At 39.7% G+C, this 21,932-nt stretch overlaps 2 protein-coding genes across 2 annotated transcripts in view; one reads left to right on the top strand and one right to left on the bottom strand.

The window, feature by feature from the left end:
- The first annotated feature begins 1,019 nt into the window (after positions 1-1,019).
- Positions 1,020-11,871, top strand: prkra (protein kinase, interferon-inducible double stranded RNA dependent activator). Its single transcript, XM_052017533.1, has 8 exons — positions 1,020-1,141; positions 5,913-6,082; positions 6,952-7,054; positions 7,263-7,341; positions 7,500-7,617; positions 8,186-8,307; positions 10,765-10,984; positions 11,446-11,871. Exons 1-8 carry the CDS (start codon positions 1,089-1,091, stop codon positions 11,601-11,603), a joined length of 1,023 nt encoding a protein of 340 aa, XP_051873493.1. The 5' UTR covers positions 1,020-1,088; the 3' UTR covers positions 11,604-11,871.
- Positions 11,872-17,953: 6,082 nt separating this feature from the next.
- osbpl6 (oxysterol binding protein-like 6) overlaps positions 17,954-21,932 on the bottom strand; it is a 108,969-nt gene continuing 104,990 nt past the window's right edge. The window contains exons 21-22 of the mRNA XM_052015460.1: positions 18,899-19,021; positions 17,954-18,714 (exon numbers count right to left, since the gene is read on the bottom strand). Of these exons, the coding sequence (XP_051871420.1) occupies positions 18,606-18,714; positions 18,899-19,021 (232 nt within the window). The 3' untranslated portion in view covers positions 17,954-18,605. The remainder of the gene's footprint in view (positions 18,715-18,898; positions 19,022-21,932) is intronic.

Genomic DNA, 21,932 nt, shown 5'->3' with positions numbered 1-21,932 from the left:
TGTAGTTGGAGAAGTTCGAGTTAGACTCACCATGAATTTGCTAAAGGCAAATTGTGTTTGATTAAACTGAATTTTTATGATGAGGTAACTTGAAGATGTATTCAAGGGAATTCAGTAGATAGTATTTGTACAGGTCTTCAGAAGACCCTGACAAAAGATTGGTTAGCAAAATTAAGATTCATGGAATTGCAAGATAAATAGGTACATGGAAAACAGAAAGTCGTGGTAAATAGTTGATTTTTCAGATTCGAGGACTGTAGGTCATGGGTATTCTGCAGGGATCAATGCTGGGACCACTGCTTTGTTTGATTATTGCTGACTTGGACATGAGTGTGCTGGGTAAAATCTCCAATTTTACAGATGTAGAATGCTTAGAAGTAAACATTGAGGGGAACAGTAATAGACATCAAGAACACATACATAGGCCGACAAATTGGCTTGGTTTCCACTTTTTCCGTGGTGAGTTGTGGTTTCTGCAGATAAGTGTGAAGTAATGCACTTTCACAGAAAGAATAGGAGATGATATTTACTAAATGGCGCAGTTGTAAAGGTGGGTAGAGGAATGCTTCCTTCAACACATGCACATGTGGAAGCATTGTCTGCGTACTGCACTGCTGAGGTTGAGTAACCTTGGTTTCAGATGGTAGGCAACTTAAGTTCCCATTTGTGCTGTAGGTCCGCTTCACTCTAGCAGAGAGCTCGGAGGTGAGGTGCACAAATGTGATGAGTTTAGGAGTATTGCAGCAATGATGCAACCCTGCTTGATAGCAGCGTGTACTGAGGTGGTGTCTGTTGTGCACTGACGGGGATGACTGCAGCCAAACAACTGGCATACAGTTGGACTGTGGCCCTGGGCCGAGGACGGCTGAAATGTCATCATCAGTCATTATGACGTCTTTAATACCGTCTGTGACGGTGACCTGAAACAGTCCGTTGCCATGGCACTAATATCACAAACTCGCGTCCGCCGCCTGTGAAGCTTCCCATCATTCCCGCGCCGCAGGCGGCGCCCTCCTTCCGCCGGAAGCAGCCTGAGCCGGGGAGAGGGCGCCTTTTCCGCGCCGCTGAGGCCGACCGGGGGGAGCGGCATGTCCGCGGAAAGGTTCACAGCCGCGGCCAAGAGGGGCTCTGGGTGCTCCAAGTGAGTGGCAGCCGCTGCCTGTTAAGGCCTGAGGGCCGGTGGGCTCGGGCACAGGGCCGCCATTGTGGGCGCTGCTCAGCGGTGGCGGTCGTGTGTGTGTGTGAGTGATACACGTGTGTGTGATACGCCTGTGTAATACGTGTGCGTGAGAGATACGCCTGTCTGTGTGTGTGATACGCCTGTGTGTGATCCACGCGTGATACGCCTGTGTGTGTGAGATACGCGCGCGAGATACACGCGTGATAGCGTGTGTGATACACCTGTCTGTGTGTGTGCGCGAGACACGCCTGCGCGTGAGAGATACGCCTGTGTGTGCGTGATATGCGCCTGTGCGCGCGCACGATACGCCGCCGGCGCGTGGCGCACAATATGTCCACAGCATGATATGCCACCGGCGCGAGACGCTGCCGGCATTTGAGCGCGTGTGAGATGCCGCAATGGGGAACAAGGAAATGACTATTACAGCGCCAGCGATCGGTGTTCGATTCCCGTCGCTGTCTGTAAGGAGTTTGTACGTTCTCCCGTGTCTGTGTGGGTTTCCTCCGGGTGCTCCGGTTTCCTCCCACATTCCAAAGATGTATGGGTAGGTTAATTGGGTTTAAAATAGGCGGCGCAGACTCATTGGGCCCGAAGGGCCTGTTACCACGCTGTAAATAAAATTTTTTAAAAAACAGCCAGGAATTTGAGAGAGTCGGGGCAGGATTGTAGTCACTATTACTAAGGAGAAGGTGCTTGGGAAACTGAAAAGTATGAATGTAGATAAGTCACCTGGACTGGATGAACTACACCCCAGGGTTCTGAAAGAGGGTGCAGAAGAGATTGTGGAGGCATCGGTAGTGATCTTTCAAGAATCACTAGAGTCAGGAATGGTTCCAGAGGACTGGAAAATCGCAAATGTCACTCCACCCTTTGATAAGGGAGGGCGGCAAAAGACATGAAATTATAGGCCAGTTAGCCTGACTTCAGTGCTTGGTAAGACGTTCGAATCCATTATTAAGGATGAGGTTTCAGGGTACTTGGAAGCTGCTCTGCGAAGTGAGGGAGGAGATTGCTGAACTGTTGGCTAGGATCTTTGAGTCCTCGTTGTCCACAGGAATGGTACAGGAGGATTGGAGGGTGGCAAATATTGTCCCCTTATTCAGAAAAGGTAGTAGGGATAGTCCAGGGAATTACAGACCAGTGAGCGTTACGTCTGTGGTGGGCAAGCTGTTTGAAAGGATTCTTAGAGAAAGGATCTATGAGCACTTAAAGAATCATGGACTGATTAGGGACAGCCAGCATGGATTTGTGAAGGGAAGATCATGTCTCACAAGCCTGATAGTGGTCTTTGAGGAGGTGACCAGACAGATTGATGAGGGTAGTGCAGTAGATGTGGTCCACATAGATTTTAGTAAGGCATTTGACAAGGTTCCACTTGGTAGGCTTCTTCAGAAGGTCAGAGGGCATGGGATCCAGGGACGCTTGGGCGAGTGGATTCAGAATTGACTTGCCTGTAGAAAGCATTGGGTTGTGGTGGAGGGGGTGCATTCAGATTGGAGGGCTGTGACTAGTGGTGTCCCACAAGGGTTGGTTCTGGGACCTCTACTTTTCATGATATTTATTAATGACTTGGATGAGGGGGTGGAAGGGTGGGTTGGCAAGTTTGCAGACAACACAAAGGTCAGAGGTGTTGTGGATAATGTGGAGAACTGTAGGAGATCATGATATTTATTAATGACTTGGATGAGGGGGTGGAAGGGTGGGTTGGCAAGTTTGCAGACAACACAAAGGTCAGAGGCGTTGTGGATAATGTGGAGAACTGTAGGAGATGCAGAGGGACATTGATAGGCTGAGAAGTGGCAGATGGAGTTTAATCTGGAGAAGTGTGAGGTGGTACACTTTGGAAGGCTAAACTCCAAGGCAGAGTACAAGGTTAATGGCAGGATTCTGGGCAGTGTGGAGGAGCAGAGGGATCTGAGGGTTCATATCCACAGATCGCTGAAAGTTGCCTTGCAGGTGGATAGGGTAGTTAAGAAAGCTTATGGGATGTTAACTTTCATAAGTCGGGGAATCGAGTTTAAGAGCCGTGAGGTAATGATGCAGCTCTACAAAACTCTGGTTAGACCACACTTAAGAGTACTGCGTCCAGTTCTGGTCGCTTCATTGTAGGAAGGATGTGGAAACGTTGGAAAGGGTGCAGAGGAGATTTACCAGGATGCTGCCTGGTCTAGAGATTATGCATTATGAGGAGAGACTAAGGGAGCTAGGGCTTTACTCTTTGAAGAGGAGGAGGATGAGGGGAGACATGTACAAAATATTAAGAGGAATAGATAGAGTGGACAGCCAGCGCCTCTTTCCCAGGGCACCAATGCTCAATACAAGAGGGCATGGCTTTAAAGTAATGGGTGGGAGGTTCAAGGGAGATGTCAGTGGGAGGTTTTTCACCCAGAGAGTGGTTGGTGCATGGAATGCGCTGTCTGGGGCAGTTGTGGAGGCAGGTACACTGGTCAAGTTCAAGAGATTGTAAGATAAGCATATGGAGGAATTTAAAATAGGGGGATATGTGGGAAGAAGGGGTTAGATAGTCTTAAGCGAGGTTTAAAAGTCGGCACAACATTGTGGGCCGAAGGGCCTGTATTGTGCTGTACATTTTCTATGGTTCTAAAAAATAGGCTGAAGTCAGCATGGCTTCCTTAAGGGGAGATCTTGCCTGACAAATCTGTTGGAATTCTTTGAGAAAGTAACAGGCAGGACAGACAAACAAACAGTCAGTGGATGTTGTTTACTTGGATTTTCAGAAAGCCTTTGACAAGGTGCTGCAAATGAAGCTGCTGAACAAAATAGGAGCCTCTGCTATTACAGGACAGGTACTAGTATGGATAGAAAATTAGCAGACTGGTAGAAGGCAGAGTGGAAATAAAGGAGGCCTTTTCTGGTTGGCTGCTGGTGACTCGTGGTGTTCCGCAGGGATCGGTGTTGGGTCCACTGTTTTTCATGTTATATGTTAATGATCTGGATGATGGAATTGAGGGTTTTGTGGCCAAGTTTGCAGATGACGCAAAGATAAGTGGAGGGGCAGGTAGTGTTGAGGAAGCAGGGAGTCTGCAGAAGGACTTGGACAGGTTGGGAGAATGGGCAAAGAAGTGGCAGATGGAGTACAGTGCAGGGAAGTGTACGGTTATGCACTTTGGTAGAAGGAATAAAGACGTAGACTATTTTCTAAACTGGGAGTGAATTCAGAAATCAGAGGTGCAAAGGGACTTGGGAGTACTAGTGCAGGATTACCTAAATGTTAACTTGCAGGTTAAGTCAGTAGTAAGGAAGGTAAATGCAATGTTTGCATTCATTTCAAGAGAACTAGAATATAAAAGCAAGGATGTAATGCTAAGGCTTTATAAGGTGTTGGTCAGACCACATTTGGAGTATTGTGAGGAGTTTTGGGCCCCACATCCAAGGAAGGATGTGCTGGCATTGGAGAGGGTCCAGAGGTTTACAAGAATGATCCCCGGGATGAAAGGGTTAACGTGTGAGGAGCGTTTCATGGCTCTGGGCCTGTACTCGCTGGAGTTGAGAAGGATGAGGAAGGCGATCTCATTGAAACCCACCGAATATTGAAAGGCCTGAATAGATTGGACGTGGAGAGGGTGTTTCCAGTAGTGGGAGAGACTAGGATCAGAGAGCACAGCCTCAGAATAGAAGAGTGTCCCTTCAGAACAGAAATGCGGGATTTCTTTAGCCAGAGGGTGGTGAATCTGTGGAATTCATTGCCACAGACGGCAGTGGAGGCCAAGTCATTGGGTATATTTAAAGCAGAGGTTGATGGGTTCTTGATTAGTAAGGGCGTCAAAGGTTATGGGGGGGAGGAGGAGGAGGAGAATGGAATTGAGAGGGAAAAATAAATCAGACAACAGACTCGATGGGCTGAATGACCTAATTGTGTTCCTATGTCTTATTATGGATGCCATGCCCATCCGCCCGATGCTGTGTGTGTGTGCGCCCATCGTGAGTGTGATGCCACCTCTCCGTTTAACAATGCATCGCCCTCTCTCACTGGAGACTGGGTGGACATTAGGCAGGGGAAAACAGTTTGTTCTTCAAGTTTCTGTCTGCCCTCCCCTTCCCCGTTCCAGCGTCTAAACCATCAATAAGCGAAAGTCCAGGAAGCGGAGTGGGAGGCACTTTTTTTTAAATGCTGAGGTTTTCCTCAAGTGTCTAGGAGATAAAATCTTAAATTCCTGAAAACTCCAGGACATTGCAGGTGGGATCTTCACCCACTGGAAGTTCCTAAATCATCATCTCAATGTTGGTTTTGGTGGGTACTGCTTGGTCCCCAGTGAGGCTGATAAGATTGCTGTTTGAGCATGGATTGGTATGTGACCATTCTAAATTCAAGAAATAATTGACTTTTTTGTTGTTGGACAGTCTAGTTACACACTTCAGAGCCCTAAAAGGCACTTCATCTGTTGGTACCATTCACAGGTGCCTCGTTTTCATGGTTTTTCTAAAAATGGCTTCAATTTAACAGCCTGTTATCAATTATCTATCTTAAATATTCTGTTCACTGCATTTTTGCAATTTAATGTTTACTGGTTTAGTAAGTAAGTGTAATATTTGTCTCCTATGTTGGTAGTTTTAATTGTTCCACAGGGTGAATTATTTGAACATCAGTGGATTAGTAGGTACTAAACTCTGCATACTAGTATAGTAAATTTAAAAGTTTACCAGCTTTGATATTATTATTAATTTTCTTTTGCACTTTTTAAATTGTTTTTTTGAAACCCTTTCCCCTCAGTTTGGATCAAGTGATTACTGCAAATCCTGGGAAGACCCCTATCAGCTTGTTGCAGGAATATTGCACGAAGAATGGTAAAATTCCACAGTACGAGCTTGTAAAATCTGAGGGTCAAGCCCACCTGCCTAGCTTCACTTTCAGAGCATCAGTGGGAGAAGTGAGCTGCAAAGGTCTGTTAACTGTTAGTTCATTTCATACCACTAGTTCTCTTGTATGAAAAGAAAACTGAACCAAAGCATAGTTAGCTATTTGCACCTTTGATTTTGAGGTGCTGTAGAGCTTCAGTATTGCACAATGTTTTCACAGTAGGGGTTTGCCACTGAACCAGAGTTCAACAGGATCTCATTTTTGTGCTCTGCAACGTAAAACCTTTGTGTAATGGGGAAATTTAACACTGGGATGCGTGAAATGATGCATCTTGGTACTAAGTAAGTGAAAAGATGATTAGCTATTCTGTTTAAGAGCTTGCTTATTCACTTGGCAGAACTTTGGGATACCTGAGCAAAGGCAGAAGCTCCAAATCTGCATAAAGCTCAGGATAACCATATTCTACCACTGTGTTCCTCAGGATCGGGCAGCTAAGCACAAACTTCTATACGTGTCCTGGCAAAGGTTGGGTAAACTGCCAACTGAACCTGTGTAAAATTAACTTGCTGCAAATTCAGTGGAGCTTTTTATTTTAACTGGAAGAAACTGTTGCAGAGAATTTCCTTATTTGGCGATAAGTTTGGAACCTTGACTTAACCAGCTCTCAATGTGACAGACGGAGTAGAATTCTGGTGTGTTGTGGTGAATATAGTTATTTAGGAAATTAATAGGATGAAATGCAGGTCATCACATAATTTACTGCAGAATTGATCCAAAATTCAAATACTGATTCACGTGCATGTCTTACGAAACATCCTTTGCACCCAGTATAGATGATTGTAACAATTTAATTAATGCTTCATCAGTGTATAATTTCAGCACAATTTCCAGCTAATGTATATAAGTCAAATGTTTCTGTTGAAAGGACATAATTGTTATTTCCATGTTACAGGCCAGGGTCAGAGCAAGAAAGCTGCAAAGCACAAAGCAGCAGCAGCAGTTCTTATTATTCTGAATGGAGGAATTCCACAGGACACTATTTATGATGGTATGAGGTGAGAAGGATGCTAGATTTCAAAAACCGTTGCATACTTAATTTGCATGATCTTTGCACGAATTTAGCAGCTTACCAAAGCATAATTTCTATTCACTGAAGTGTTTTTGCTCTTAACAGTACAAGAGATCAACATGTTAAAATGAAGTGCAGTAATTATGTTCCTGGACTGGATGTTTTATGAAATACATATGTTACACTCTTTCCAGCTATACCTCGCAAGATCCAGAACCTATTACTTCCTCAAAGCAGCCTCAAAATCCTCCCAACCCTATTGGTGCACTTCAGGTGAGACATAGACCTCTTTGTTTAGTCTGTTTTAGTTTTCATCTTAATCCATTTGCACTGTTGTGATTATTGTCTTTGATAAATTCATTACAATAACAGTTGCTTAGGACTTTTTTTTTAGATTTGTGTGGAGCGATTGCTAATATATCGTTTACTAGGAACTGGTGGTACAGAAAGGGTGGAGACTTCCAGATTACAGCATTGCTGAAGAATTGGGGCCTCCTCACAAGAGAGAATTTGCAATCGTTTGCAAGGTAGAAACATTTGTTGAAACAGGTAGGAATCATGAATGCTATTTAAAGTCTCAGCTGAATCTTCATTACAATTTCAAATGGGATATTATTTACAGTTTTTTTAAACATACCTTCAAATTTTGCAGTATGAAAGCAGGAATTGTTTTTGGAAGATAATTTCAAATATCCATATTAATCACAAGGACTCTTGTAATGAGAGTTGTGTCTGCCCTTGTGGCCAAATTGCACTAAATACAAATTGGCCTTCTAAAACTCCTGAAAAATGTTGGATGATGGAAAAGTCAGATCATACATTGATTAATCTGCCTAATGCATGACTCACTGCAGGAGGGGACAAGAGGACAATGAGGAAATGTCGTGAATTAACCCTAATGCAAGCCTTGAAACCTCTCCATATTCCCCTTAATTTGTCTCCTGTTTTCATCTTCCTTTCCTTATTTCACTTTTTGGCACTTGACAACATAAAAAGCAGTATATAAAGCAAACTGATGTTAAATGAAGAATTTGCTCGTGCAATAAAAGTTTAAACTTAAAGTTTGATTTAAAAGAAACTGCTCAGCAGTATACAGAATTTCTTTTATTACATGCAGGTTGTGGTACTTCAAAGAAATCAGCAAAACGGGCTGCTGCAACAAAGATGATTGCTAAGCTACAGAATACTCCTGCAGACTGGAATGGGGGAGAAGAGTTGCAAACTGAAGGCATTTCTTTGGTAAGAGTAAAGTTTGTGAGATGCAATCAATCAAGGGTTTTCCTAAAATTCTAATAATCCACTATCTGGCCATACAGAAATCCCAATGATTTGGCATTTGGCTGATCACGTGATGATATTGGGACCACTCTGAGTTTCAGGTTCACTGATAGGCTACTGTGCAACATTTTTTTTAAAAAATGAACTAAGAATGTGTTGAAGTATTAATACAATAGTGGAACTGGACAAGGATATGTTAAAGTCCTGAGGGTGCCAGGGTAACAGTTTTACTGTACTGAGACAAAACAACAGCTGTTTGCTGTTATCTGATATGGTCACAATTTTCCAGGCTAAATTCACAAACATTCAGCCATCACCTTCTCTAGCAAGGAACTTGAACAAGAAACAAACTGTTGGAAGAACTCAGTGGGTCAAGCAGCATCTGTGGAGACAAGGGGATGGCTGATGCCTCCACAGTTGCTACCTGACCTGTTGAATTCCTCCACATTCCAGTCTGTTGTGTATCCAACTTGAAGGAACAATTAACATAAATAGTGTAAAGATAAAAAGTTAAACTTTCAGCTCGTAATGCCTTGAGTATGAATTAATCCATAATTACATTTCTATCTCCACTGTGTTTGCCATTAATAGAAACAAGTACAAGACAACAAACTGGACAGAATAAGATACTTGCCTTTACTATTTCATCATAAATCCTCTAGTTCCATATTCCTGGAAAATGTTCATGATGCCTGAAATAGCCTTGCTGATTAAATTAGAAGACTAAGGCTTCCTTTATGGAAGGGTTTATTTACCAGGATGTTTCTAATATCTGGTTAGATGAACTGAAATTTGAAAATCCACAGGCATAAGATTACCTGGTAATAAAACCAGCCACTGTTCCATTCAATCCATACTGGTATTTGTGTTTCTTTGACCCCCCCCCCCCCCAACTTTCCCCGTCTAAATCAATCCATGTAGCTTTTGGTCCCTTTCTCCCCAATTTCTTATCCAGCCTCCCTAGAATGCATCTCTGTTTTAAACCAAGTTTCACATTCTCACCAATGCTCAGAGGTTTCTTTCTAATTCCATATTGTAGTTCTTGGTGACTATCCTATTGATGGCCTTTAGTTACACTCTTTCTCCCACAAGTTGAAGCATTTTCTGCCAATCTATTGTCATCTCCAGGCTTCTCTCAAGAGAAAATAGGGAGATAGTGACATCCCAGTTAAGGAAACTCCTATGTTAGGTGACAATTATAGCTACTGGCTGCAGGAAGAATGTTCAGATTCATGGGGTATGTGAATAGCATAGGTCCTTGTAAATCACTTGTAAAGTTTATTAGGATACCTTAATTTGTGAACTATCCACAAATACTGAAACTAATTTTTTTTTAACCATTTATCTAGCAATAAGGAAGCAACATTAGAGAGGTTTCCAAACATCTCTCTAAAGTCTCAACACCAGAAAAGTGTAGATGATGATGTTACGGATTAGGTTACTATTTGGTGAATGTCCCTTTAAGACATAGTACAGTATGTGTGTGTGTGGCGTCATTACAACAACAACAACAGGAGATAACGACGTGCTGATGTTTTGGTTCAGTCAGAGTCCGAAAAGAGAGAGAGAGAGAGACACTGCCTGCTGGTCTCTATCGATGGGTGAAAAACAATAACTGTGTCTGTCACTACAATCCACATATGGATTTTTGGAATAATCCAGTGGAGTCCACATTGTCATTAACCTGTAGAAGGAAACAGGTATTTGTGTGGATGGCCACGTCTCAAATGCCTTTCGGGGTGGCAGATACTGCGGAATAAAGCAGTGGAGTCCACTTTGTCGTTAACCTGTAGTGGGAAACAGGTATTTGTGTGGACAGCAACATCTCAAATGCCTTTGGGGTGGCAGATACTTTGGCACAAAGCAGTGGAGATCAGTGACTGAGGTGTTGTCTGGGTTCTATCGTGGAACATTTGGATTTCATAACTTCTCTCTTTTGTAACTTCTCAGAAGCCTTTGCTCACACGTTTCACCTTATGGCTTGCTGAACTGAACTTTGAGAACTATTCCTGGACTTGGAGTTTGGGAATTTGCCACACACGCTTCATGTTTAGTTTTGGGGGTTAATATTTAATATGTAACATCTTTTACTTCTAACATTTTTACTTTTATTTTTTCTTATCATAAGTAGTTATTAATAATACTTTCTAACACTTATACATGACTCAGTGTGTTTCTTTTGTTGCTGGTATATAACAATGTCAACCATCACAGGTTGGCTATACATAGTACTTGGGGTTGACATAAAGATATCAAAAATATTGGGTATGTTATAAATGTTTTTTAATATGCTAGATTTGGCATGAAGCATTTTAGACTACAAGATCTCTAAATGTCTGAAAATATTACTTCTAAATGTTTCACCTTAATTTTGTTCTGAAGCCTAATCAGCATTTAATCATTTTAAATGTCAAATAGTCAAACCTCAAGCTCGAATGTGCTCAGAAATCTGGAAACGAATGGAATGGTTCAAGGGGAAATGTGTTGGTGGGCACCTGGGACCTTATAAAAAGGTCACCTGGAGAAAAAATCAATCAACTGAAGAGAAGTCCACTCAGCATTCCTAACACTGATTACACTCAGATGTTGGCAGAAGTGGTGGAAGAACAAGGATTTGATGTCACCTACCTGGATATAGGTATGTACATTAAACAAGGACCAGTATGGTTTAAAATTAACTATCTAAATGGAGTACTGAGAGTGTGATAAGCATTGTTTGTTTCTAAAATATTCTAGTAGCTTGATCACTTGGTCTAGAATTGATGATAATACTGCTTCTTTATAAAACTTTCTACATCATCCTCACAATAACTTGTTACCTAGATCTTCAAACTTACTGGCTAAATGTTATTTATCATGCCTGTATATCTGGCATTTAATCCTTATAACATTGTTTTTTTTCCAAAAGTGGACCAAAAAAATTAATGTTCCTTAAATCTTAGCTGAAATTTGACTGCTTAGCAAGGAGGGAACCTGGATTACAGAAACATCTGTATATTGTATCATTCACTACATTATCCCATTTTAAAGGCTGGAAGAATCATTTAGTCTGTGCTTCACTAAGGAAATATTTTCTTTTTCTTCCCCCCCCCCCCACAGATGAACTAACTGTGAATGGTCAGTATCAGTGTTTGGCTGAACTCTCAACTCTACCAGTTACCGTGTGCCATGGGACTGGAATTTCCCGTGGTAATGCTCACAATGAGGCTGCCCACAATGCACTGCAGTACATGAAGATCATGGCTGGAAGAAATTAGAGAAACATAAATCTTTTATCCATAGAGAATTCTAAAGAGAAGTATTTTTCTAAATTACAAGAACAAACCACAGCTGTGTTTAAATTCTAGTTTGGTTGTGTGTGTGCGCACACCTATAATGTTTCCACGGTATTCATTGAAATAGTCAAGGAGTTTTCAAAATACTTTATAGAAGCAATGTACAGAGCAACTGCTTTTTAAAATTCTACTGCTACCCTACTACACAGGTGAAGCAAATGAAAAATAAAATAAATCAGATGCACAAGTACTCCTTTGTGTATTTAGTCTAATTTGTTAATATGGCAATTCAACCAATAGAACACTTTGGAACTTTCAAAGCTACAAAACAGTTTTGTTTTAGTTAACTTGCAGCCAGTTAGCTCTGCATCCCCATGCCTTGTGCAACATTGTTCATATTGCAAACTGAAGGGATTTGATGAGGAAACTAAGTTATTCCAAAATATATGCATTGCAATCAGTTCAATAACATACCAGACTAGGTACAATAAATGGTGTTAGGTTGAAAAACGGTTTTGTTAAATGTTATGTATAAACATTAGGGCTGAATAAGATTATTGTTTTCTACAATATCAGAATATATTTTTGTAAATAGAATCATTAATTTATACTCAGAAATAAGTGTAACAACAGGTTTTCCATGGTTTTTAAGCTGATCCATTTATGTTTGGTTGAAAATGGGCAATATACCATTATTTATTTATATTGCTTAAACAGCAGTTTAAACTTTTGTCAATCACATTTAGTTTGATGTCCTTTAGTAAAATAATCCTGACCATTGCCTTAATAGATAGTTTTCATTTGCTGGGTGAACAAACTTAAAGACCACTGCCCTTCTTAGAGTACTTTTCCAAGCGACTGCAGGAGATGCCATACCTTTATCTCTTCTCTCCCTTTCCTGCCATCTAGGTATCAATAACGTCCTTCCACATGAAGCAGCGATTCAGTTGCATTTCTTGCATTCATTACTCACAATGTGGGTCTCCTTGACATCAGAGAAACCAAATGCAGATTGGGTGCGCCCTTTCTGGAGCACCTGCCTTCAGTTTACAGCAAGGACTCTGACCTCCCTGTTGTCTGCCACTTTAATTCTCCATCCCAACTCTGACCTGTCTGTGTGATCTCCTTTTCTCTGATAACAATGCCATGAGAAACAGCAATTTCTGCAGTCTCAATATTGAATTTGCAAATTTGGGCAACTCACTTTCTCTCTGTTAGGACTAGCTGTAACTGCTATAACTCATCCACGATACTGTCTGTTTTTCTCTCCATCTGACATCCTGCTGGACATGTCTTGCAACCCTATGCAACACACCTTTTCACATTTCTTGTTTTGTAATCCCATTCTCTAACTACCCTCATTAACCAGATGATCTCTACCAATTTATGCCACAACGGGCCTCACCCCGTGTAAATTTAGTTCATTTAAGAATTGTTATTCTGACAACCGTAGATAGCTGTCCTGACTTTGATTTTATAGGACAGTATGTATGAGTCTTTTCCAACTTTTTTTATATTAAACAGTTGCTGTTAATAAAATGTATCATTGATAATTACAAATCATTCTGTAGATTTAATTGTGTAAATGATTAAATGTTTTCAGTAATGACTTAATTTGAGAAAGCCTTTTGGAAAATTTTCAGAGCCTAAACCTTAGGTCTTCCATTGCCTATTAATGTGACAATGTTTATCTATAGATCATTTGCATTGCATTGGCTTTGATTTAATTTTATAGGAAAACTGTAAAGATGAATGTACTAAGCAAATTGAAAATTATCATAAACAATGGTCCAGAAATTCAGGCATGTAACTACTGTTTTGCATGTAAAATGACCTAAGTTTCAAAGGCAGCAGTGAACTTGCTGTCTGACAGATAGGTTAATGTGATTTTGAATGCCTCAAAAATATTAAAAGGTGGACAATAAATGGAAGATCCTGTTAATTAATTGCAATAAAGTTAGGTTCCTATGCTTCTCTCAGGTTTGACCTCTTATTTTCAGATGCACGAGCACTTTATTTGCTTAGTGACAAACTGGTATATAGCTTGGGGTCCAACTAGTAGCAAAGTCTCTGTACTTACCTAACCTGTGGAAATGGAGTGATTTCTTCCAACCCTGCACTCGAGGTATGTTTGCCTCTCATTTGCTTACCTGAAATCAGATGTAACAAGCAGTTTTTGAATACTGTTCCATTGCAGAAGTTGTCCATTATTCTCCACAGCTCACCTGCTTCATAAAAATGAGGACCTGAGCACAACAGGTGCCACTTCCTTTCTTCCTTCCCACACACTGGTGTGCTTGAATTTCTAGAACAACGTGCCAGTAAGTTTAAAAAAAACATCATTTCCATGGTCAAAATTAAACTAATGGAATGCTGTGCAAACATAGGTAAAATATTAAAGACATAAGTGAAATAACTTTAAGGAACTTCAAGGTCAAACAATGACCCCCCCCCCAAATGAAGTACCTTTAAAGAAATTCACTTTAAACTTTACAAACCTGTAGATTTCCTTCAGAATCCTTTGATTTTATATCAATATCAAATGAAGTGGGTGGTGATTTCTTTGTATTAAAGAAACATTACATAATTACTTTGTGATATATTATTTAGTTTATTTAAAAACTGCCTTCCTTATTCCATTTCTCAGACCAAGGTAGTTCCTCTTATTTACAAAGAGGAAATTTTTTAAAAATTAGACAGTTGAAAGGATCAAAATGAGAACATACTCCATATGTGATGGGAGAAAATGTTATTTTATATTTATTTAGTAATGGTAGTTTAAGGTTTTTTGCCTTGGCGAGCAATTGATTTAATCACTCCATACAAAACTGAATACTTAAATTTGCAATATAAACATTGGGTTAAACTTTACCACTCGGTGACTAATACAGGAGCCCACCAACTCAATTACCAATTTTGAATTGCAATATTTTGTGAAGCAGAGAATGATTGGTCAGTGTGAAAAATATAACACTAGTTATAGCAATCAAAAAATTAACGATAGTTACAATTTATGACCAACTTATACAAGAATTGTAATTCTAACAAATGAACAGCATCGCTATAAATACATTTCAATTAATTTGCAGGGAAATGCACTAGCTGAAGAAACATCTATGATTTAATAGAATCCAACTGGATTAAGTTCTTATCCCAAAAGGAAAACAAAACAACATGAATTAATAAGATAGGAATCTTGGCTGAATTGTTATTTCTTTACCTTCTTATGCTGCAGTAATACCATTTTGAATGCAGTTTGTTTCCTAAAACAAGGTACAAAACAGCAGAAACCGGTGTGCTATTTCTCATTAATTGACAAGGACAAATTAAGACTGAAGAGGAAACGATCAATAGCTCCAATGGTGCCATACAGTTTTATTAGAACAAGCACAAATAGCAGCAATGTGCAGAATATAAGTATGTATATGTATTAGTTAACAATTGCACTTCTTCAGGGGTCCTTATAAATATGCACTTTAGTAATCAATTTAAGCATCACTTTAAGGTTTAGTCAGATCATCTTCGTCTTACCAGACAATAAATCATGACTGCAGACCTTTTGGTAAGGCATTTGTAACATTCATTAGCAGGCTAATTTATATTTGCACATGCAACTTAATTTACATTGTAATGGACACAGCTATGTGAAATTCTCTAAACAAACTTATTAAAATTCATCATCATCTATTTAAGTCAGGCACAGCCTGAAAATACAGAAAAGTATACACCTGTTGAAATATATAGTACAGGTACAAAGTTGCTCACTTTGTTCTGCAAAGTCCAATGCTTTAGTATGAAAGGTATTTCCCTTTTTAATGCTCCTTCATTCACAAAAAAATGAATTTCAGCTTGGGATATGGTGAAGAAAATCAAAATGGGGATATGGTGAAAGTATTAGTTGTTTGAAAACTTAATACTATACTAAAACAAGATGTAATGTGCAGATGTGTGACTACAGCATACATCTTTGTAATTTGTTTCCTTACACATATCTAAATGTACTGCATCACATTTTCTTTTCCATTCTGAAACAGTTCCTGTCAGTAAAATTGGGCCGAAGGGCCTGTTCCCGTGCTGTACTGTTCTATGTTCTAAAATGTTAGAAATTTTTGTATTACAGGGAAAGAGATTTTATTTTGAAACTAGATTTTTAGAAAAACTAAAAGTAGTTACTAAATTAGATCCAATATTACTTTAAACCCAGTGCTCTATCCCTGTTCCCGGCCTAAGGACTATATCTCAATAGATTTAATTTTTCAGCACATGAACCTTAAGGCACACAAGTAGAATTACTGTTCATAAAAGCTAATAGTCGAGAAAAACCACAAGAAATGGATGTGGTGTAAAAACTAATGTATTGAATTATTATTTAGCTGATGGAGTTTTGCTATTTAGGACAGGTAACATTTTGAAGATGAATTTAGGTTTCAAATTAAATGTTTTCAATATAAAAAGACAGTTTGATTGATGTATTAAAATTAAAGACATCATTCATAAAGGAAGATGGGTAATATCAGCACAATAAGAACAGTAATACCTTTTTGAGTATCGTTTAAAATTAGTAACAATTGCACAATGCAAGGCTAAAAGATTTCAGAATATTAAAAAGGCTTTCATAGTGAAAGTACAATGGTAAAACCTGATGGTATTACACATTCTTACTACTAGATGCACTTATTTGAAAATACATCTGTAACAGAATGAAAGCAAACAAAAGATAAATTTATAGTACGATGTCTTAATATTTAGCATTTTCTAAATGGAAAATAATTTTAGATAAGTTAATTTTTTTTAAAGTTTGTATGCACTTTATATATGGTTTTCTCTCCCTCTCCAAGAGTAGCAATTTCTGCCTGCATCTGTTCAATTCGGTAAAGTGTGAGCTCCGTTATTTTCATAATGCCAGAAGGCTAAAAAAAATGCATACTCTTGCTGAAGCAACTGGAATATTGGTGTCATGAGAAAATGAAAACACAAACTTGAACAAAAAAAAACATTCGATGTTCCTTAGAACGCAAAGAACCAAAAAATACAGATACAGCAATTGGCTGACAAGCCTAGGTTACAACATTCCTCTGGAAACAGTAATGTTTTCAGCTGCCAACTGTTGCTAGGTTGAAGCATGATAAGAAAAAAAATTGTTTCTTTAAACTCAAAGTTAACTACATTTATCCCGTTACTTAATTGGGACAGTAAATGGAGGAAAAAATCCACAATTCAATGGATTAATAATCAAAATAGACAACATGTTTATAAATTGTCTGATGATCCTTTGATATGTTTTCTTCTGCAAGAGGAACATTTTCTAAGATCTAAACAAATGCATTCAGATTAATTGTATTACTGTATACTAATTCAGTAAATTTACCAATCCACTAGCTGGCTATACAGGCTTGAAAATACTTGAGATAATAGCTTTGTGCAATTTTGTTGCACTTAAATATTAAGAACATCTGTATTCATTACTTTTACATAAAATCAGGCTGCACTGCATTTACTTGTTTCAGACATTGCACCTTTTAAAATTCAAGGATAGGGCCAAGGAGTTAATTACATCTAATTAAATGCTTAAGGCCATACCAGATAAAAGGAAATATTACAGTTACTTGGAAATTATTTAAAATAAAATGAAAATGTATGTGGCATTAAGAACACATTCAGATTGAATACTATTGTAAGAAATCTGAAATAGCTCTCAATGGGAACATGTGTGCTCAAAAATGCATTGACCCTGATTTTTCTAGGTTTCTATGTGGAACTGCTGCAAAGAGCTGCAAAATTTGGGGTAGCTGCTGAAAGATAGATAGAAATCCTCAACTTATTGGTTGAGTTTTGCTGGCAATTTCCTGTTTGTTGAAATTTGTCCAGGGATCTGCTCTTGAATCTTGTGCTAGATTATCCCCAGTGCAAGAGCTGTAAGCCCATTCATTTGAGTAGGATTGAAGGACTTCAGGAAGGAAAGGGAACAAGATAAATTATATTTTTAGACTTCTTTAGTTGATTTTACATTTTAAAAAGCAAGGGACAGGTCTTTACTGGCAGTCAAGGGCACATCCTGAGGAGATTTGGGTGTGAGCAAATGTTCTGGCCTGCTCTCATCACCCCATCACATCATCTCAGAGCCTTATCACTTGGCTTCAGGACAGTCTGGGTCACAAGATGCGTCTTCCTGAACTGCAGATGGCACGTTCAACCGGATCAAGAATATAGGCACCGAGCTTGGGCTGAAGGCCCCACTCAGGAATATCTAGTCCCATTCCATTTAGTGCTATTGTGGATCAGCTTCTATGCATATTTACCCTTTAAATTAACATCTCCATTAACACAGCTTTCAATAGCAGGTTTTTATTGCACTAACTTTGCTTACATCTAGCAGACCGTATAGGCTAACAAATGTCTACTGACAGTAAATTCAATATACTCCATGTACTTGTATGCATTACTTGTGAACAAAGTTTATTATTTGCACCTTCAAGACTGATGTTAGAGACAGTAGGACTTTATGAACACATCCATCAGTGAGTAAATATTACAAAGGCATAAACCTTTGATATGATAACTTACTGAATTTGGAAAATGAGTTGAGTTTCAGTAGGTCTTCCGAATAAAAACAATGTTTTCTAAATGTATTTGCTGTTCTTAAGGCATGAAAATGAATGATGAAATACTAGCAAAAAGCCATGATAATCGTTAAGATTATATTATTTTAATAAATATATGACTGTCAAACAGCCATCCCTATTGTGCATTCACTTTAAATTAAACTTTTGGTTTACCAAAAATTCACAGCTTTAGTGGAAAACAATATTTTAAACCAGCAGTCTTCAGGTCATGGCCTATTTATAATTACACCTGTTATTAAATAGGCATACCTTAGCATATGGCCAGCTAAACCACAGGAACGCAATAGGATTTAAAACAGCAATAACTTATGCATAGTTAATTTTTTTTTCTTGAGAAGAATGTTATTTTTACTTCTTCAAATTACCAGAGTGTTGGAGTTTCTAATTTACTGAATCCTGGATCCTTTCGCAGTTCCCAGTAGTTCCCAATGCTCATCCAGGATTCTCTTTGATTGCCTTCAGAAACTTTCCTGGAAAAATATCAGTAAGTTTGATAAATTTATAACTATGTAAAATCTTTCTCTAAAATAGTCAATAATAATGACAACTCATGCAGTGACTAGAAACTGTGACTAGTAACTAGAAACAATTGTTTCCTTAAAAGCAGCAGGTAGTACACCTAACATGAGACACGTTCATTGAATCAGCACTCACTTAAAATACCGAGGCTGATAAACAGTATTGCTTTCCTCCATGAGTCTTCTCCGCTCTCTTTGTAATTCTTCGATTCTGCGCTTCTCAGATGCAGCGGCTTGAATATTTCCTTCTTCTAAGTATCTGATGAGAAAACATGCAACCTCAAGTATTGCTTTTTAAGATTAATTATTTGATAGGTTAGTTTTAAACCAGAAGATTTCACATTTCCCTAACGCTTTGTGGATGCCCAGGTACATAACCACACCAAAGGAGGATCCAAAATATCAACTTTCCTATGCAGTGCCTCTAATTTTACAATCAGGATTAATTTTAATTTATTCATTACTAGATGTGAATGCCACTGAAAATCTAGAATTTATTGTCCATCTATAATTATACATAGAATGAACATGCTCTGTGGATAAAGGGAAAAACAGTGGATGTACTGCATTTAGAAGCATTAAAGTGCCACACCAAAGATTACTGTGGAAAACAGAAGCTCATGTATCCATGCTACATGATGTTTTTTCTGGTTGTAACAAGTAGGGTGCTACAGGGATTGGTGGTGGGGCCTCAGCTTTTTATAATTTAAGTGACCTGGATGAAGGCGTCAAAAATATAGTTGCTAAGTTTACTGATGCACAAAAATACGTCCTGGAAAGAACATAAGGAGACCACAAGAGGTTAAAGAAAGGTTAAGTGAGGGGGCAAAGCTCTAGCAAATGGAGTATAATGTGAGCCCTTTGGCAGGGAAAATAAAAAGGAAGCTTATTACATAAATAATGAGTGATTGCAGAGCTCTGAGATGTGGAGGGGTCTGGCTGTCCTAGTGCATAATTTGTGAAAGGTTACTGACTAAGGATGCCGAGCAATAATAGAATATTATCATTTATTGCTCGGGAACTGAAACAGCAGTAGGTGTTATGCTTTAGTTATACAGGGCATTGGTGAGATCACATCTGGAGTAACATGTACAGTATTGGTTTCTTTATTTAAGGAAGAATGTTAACCAGTTGGAAGCAGTTCAGAGAAAGTTTATCACATTAATACCTGGAACAAGCAAGTAGTCTTAAGAGAAAGGGTTGGACAAGTTAGGCTTGAATTTGCTGGAGTTTAGAAGAGGGAGAGGGGACAGGATCGAAACATACAAGATCCTGAGGAGTCTTGACAGGGCAGAGAGGACGTTTCCTCTTGTGGAAGAAGCTGGAACAAGGACTCACTGTTTAAGAAAAAAGGGGTCATTCAGTTAAGACAGAGGTGAGGTGAACATTTTTCTCTAAGGGTCAGGAGTCTTGGAACTCTCCTCCTCCCAGCACAGTGGTAAATAGATTCTTGATGGTGGAGACTCAAGAGACTGTCGATGTTGGAATCAGAGCAACAAACAGTCTGCTCGAGGAACTCAGCAGGCCAAGCAGCATGTGTGGGAGGAAAGGACGTTGGCGTTTCGGGTCGAAACCCTGCATCAGGACAGAGTGGAGCAGGGTGATGGCCAGTATAATGGGAGTGGTGAGGCAGGTGATTGGTGGACAGAGGAGGGGTGAAAGACAACAGGAAGGTTGCACCAGGTAGGGGAGGGAGTGGAGCTGGGAGACAGCTGCAGGTGAATAATAAATAGCGGTAGATGGAGCAAAGTGGGGGTGGGGGAGGAGTGTGAAGGTTGGAGACAGCCGCTGGAGGGAGATATGCAGGAACACAAAGGGCTACCAGTGCTGGAATCTGATAGTGGGAACCAGTAGGGGAGAGGTGAACAGCAGATGAAATCAGAACCAGATAGGGATGGGTGGGGGGGTGGTGGTGGTGGTAAGTCTGAGGGTAAACTGTGTAGTGGGTGGAAAGAACCAGAAGGGGGAAAGGACAAAGAAAGGAAGGGGGGGGGGGGAAAAAGAGGGAAAAGGGAAAGATCCCACTATAGGGGGGAGTTATCTAAAAGTGGACAACTCAAAATTCATGCCATTGGATTGTAGATTACCCAGGCAGAATGTGAGAATTTGTTTCTCTAGTTTGCGTTGGCCCTCACCCTGGCAGCGGAGAAAGCAGAGGATGGACAGATGTGGGAACGGGAAGGGAAACTGAAATGGCACACAACTGGGAGCTTGGAATGACCATTGTAGGCAGAGCGCAAGTGCTCTGCAAAACGGTCGCCCAGTCTGCGCTTAGTCTTGCCAATGTAGAGGAGGCCACATCAGGAGCACCAAATGCAGACGAGGTTGGAGGAGGTGCATGTGAACCTTTGCCTCACCTGGAAGGGGTGTTTAGGTTCCTGGTTGGTGGTGAGGGAAGAGGTATAAAAACAAGTGTTACACTTCCTGTGATTGCAGGGTAAGTGCCAGGGGTCAGGAAGGGTTCTTGATAAGATAGGGGGTAAAAGGTCACTGGGAGTAGGCAGAATGCAGATCTGAGATTACAATCATATCATGCCCTTATCAATCGGTAGAGAAGTGTCAATGGGTAAATGGAGTACTCCTGCTTTTAATACATACCTGTATGCCTTTAAACTCCCCAGCTACCATGTTGGAATTCAAACTCAAATCTCTTGATCAATGATCCAAAATACTGGTTACCAGTAACTTAACCATTACACTACTGAACAAAGAAGTGATCACAGATAGAATGTAATATTCTCTCCGGAGAACAACATCTTAATTATTTGACAGAGTGTAATTTAAGAAACCTTCAGTGTCTTGACTAATATTTATCCTGCAACCAACACCACAAAATCATTAACCAGTCGTTACACCCATTTGTGGGACATTGTTCTGAAAATCGGCTGGCATGTTTGCTTATAAAAGTTAAAGAAGCCACACTAATATAAGACCAGCTGAAACTCCCCATGACTAGTTTCTTACAACTTGCATTAATATTCTGCTTTCAGCATTAAAGCTCTCCTGAGGTGTTTCACAGAAGAGATGTGACCCAGGGTGTAGTTCTCCGGATAGAATGTCAGCAAGCTTAAAAGCACAAATAGAAAGAGAAAGATAGAGGTACTTAGGTAGAAAGGTCCAGGGTGAGTACAAGACATTTGAAATTTCTTCTCTAATGATGGATCAGGGTA

This window comes from Pristis pectinata, chromosome 1, assembly GCF_009764475.1.
Source record: "Pristis pectinata isolate sPriPec2 chromosome 1, sPriPec2.1.pri, whole genome shotgun sequence".
Classification (NCBI taxonomy): domain Eukaryota; kingdom Metazoa; phylum Chordata; class Chondrichthyes; order Rhinopristiformes; family Pristidae; genus Pristis; species Pristis pectinata.
Note: the sequence above shows the minus strand (reverse complement) of the source record. Positions and strands in the feature narration are given on the sequence as shown.

What these genes read in the sequence shown, in the direction of transcription:
- prkra (XM_052017533.1), top strand. Translation starts at nt 1,089, where the DNA reads ATGTCCGCGGAAAGGTTCACAGCCGCGGCCAAGAGGGGCTCTGGGTGC. An exon ending in AGGGGCTCTGGGTGCTCCAA is followed by an intron (nt 1,142 to 5,912) that starts GTGAGTGGCAGC and finishes CTTTCCCCTCAG; the next exon opens with TTTGGATCAAGTGATTACTG. An exon ending in TGTCACCTACCTGGATATAG is followed by an intron (nt 10,985 to 11,445) that starts GTATGTACATTA and finishes CCCCCCCCACAG; the next exon opens with ATGAACTAACTGTGAATGGT.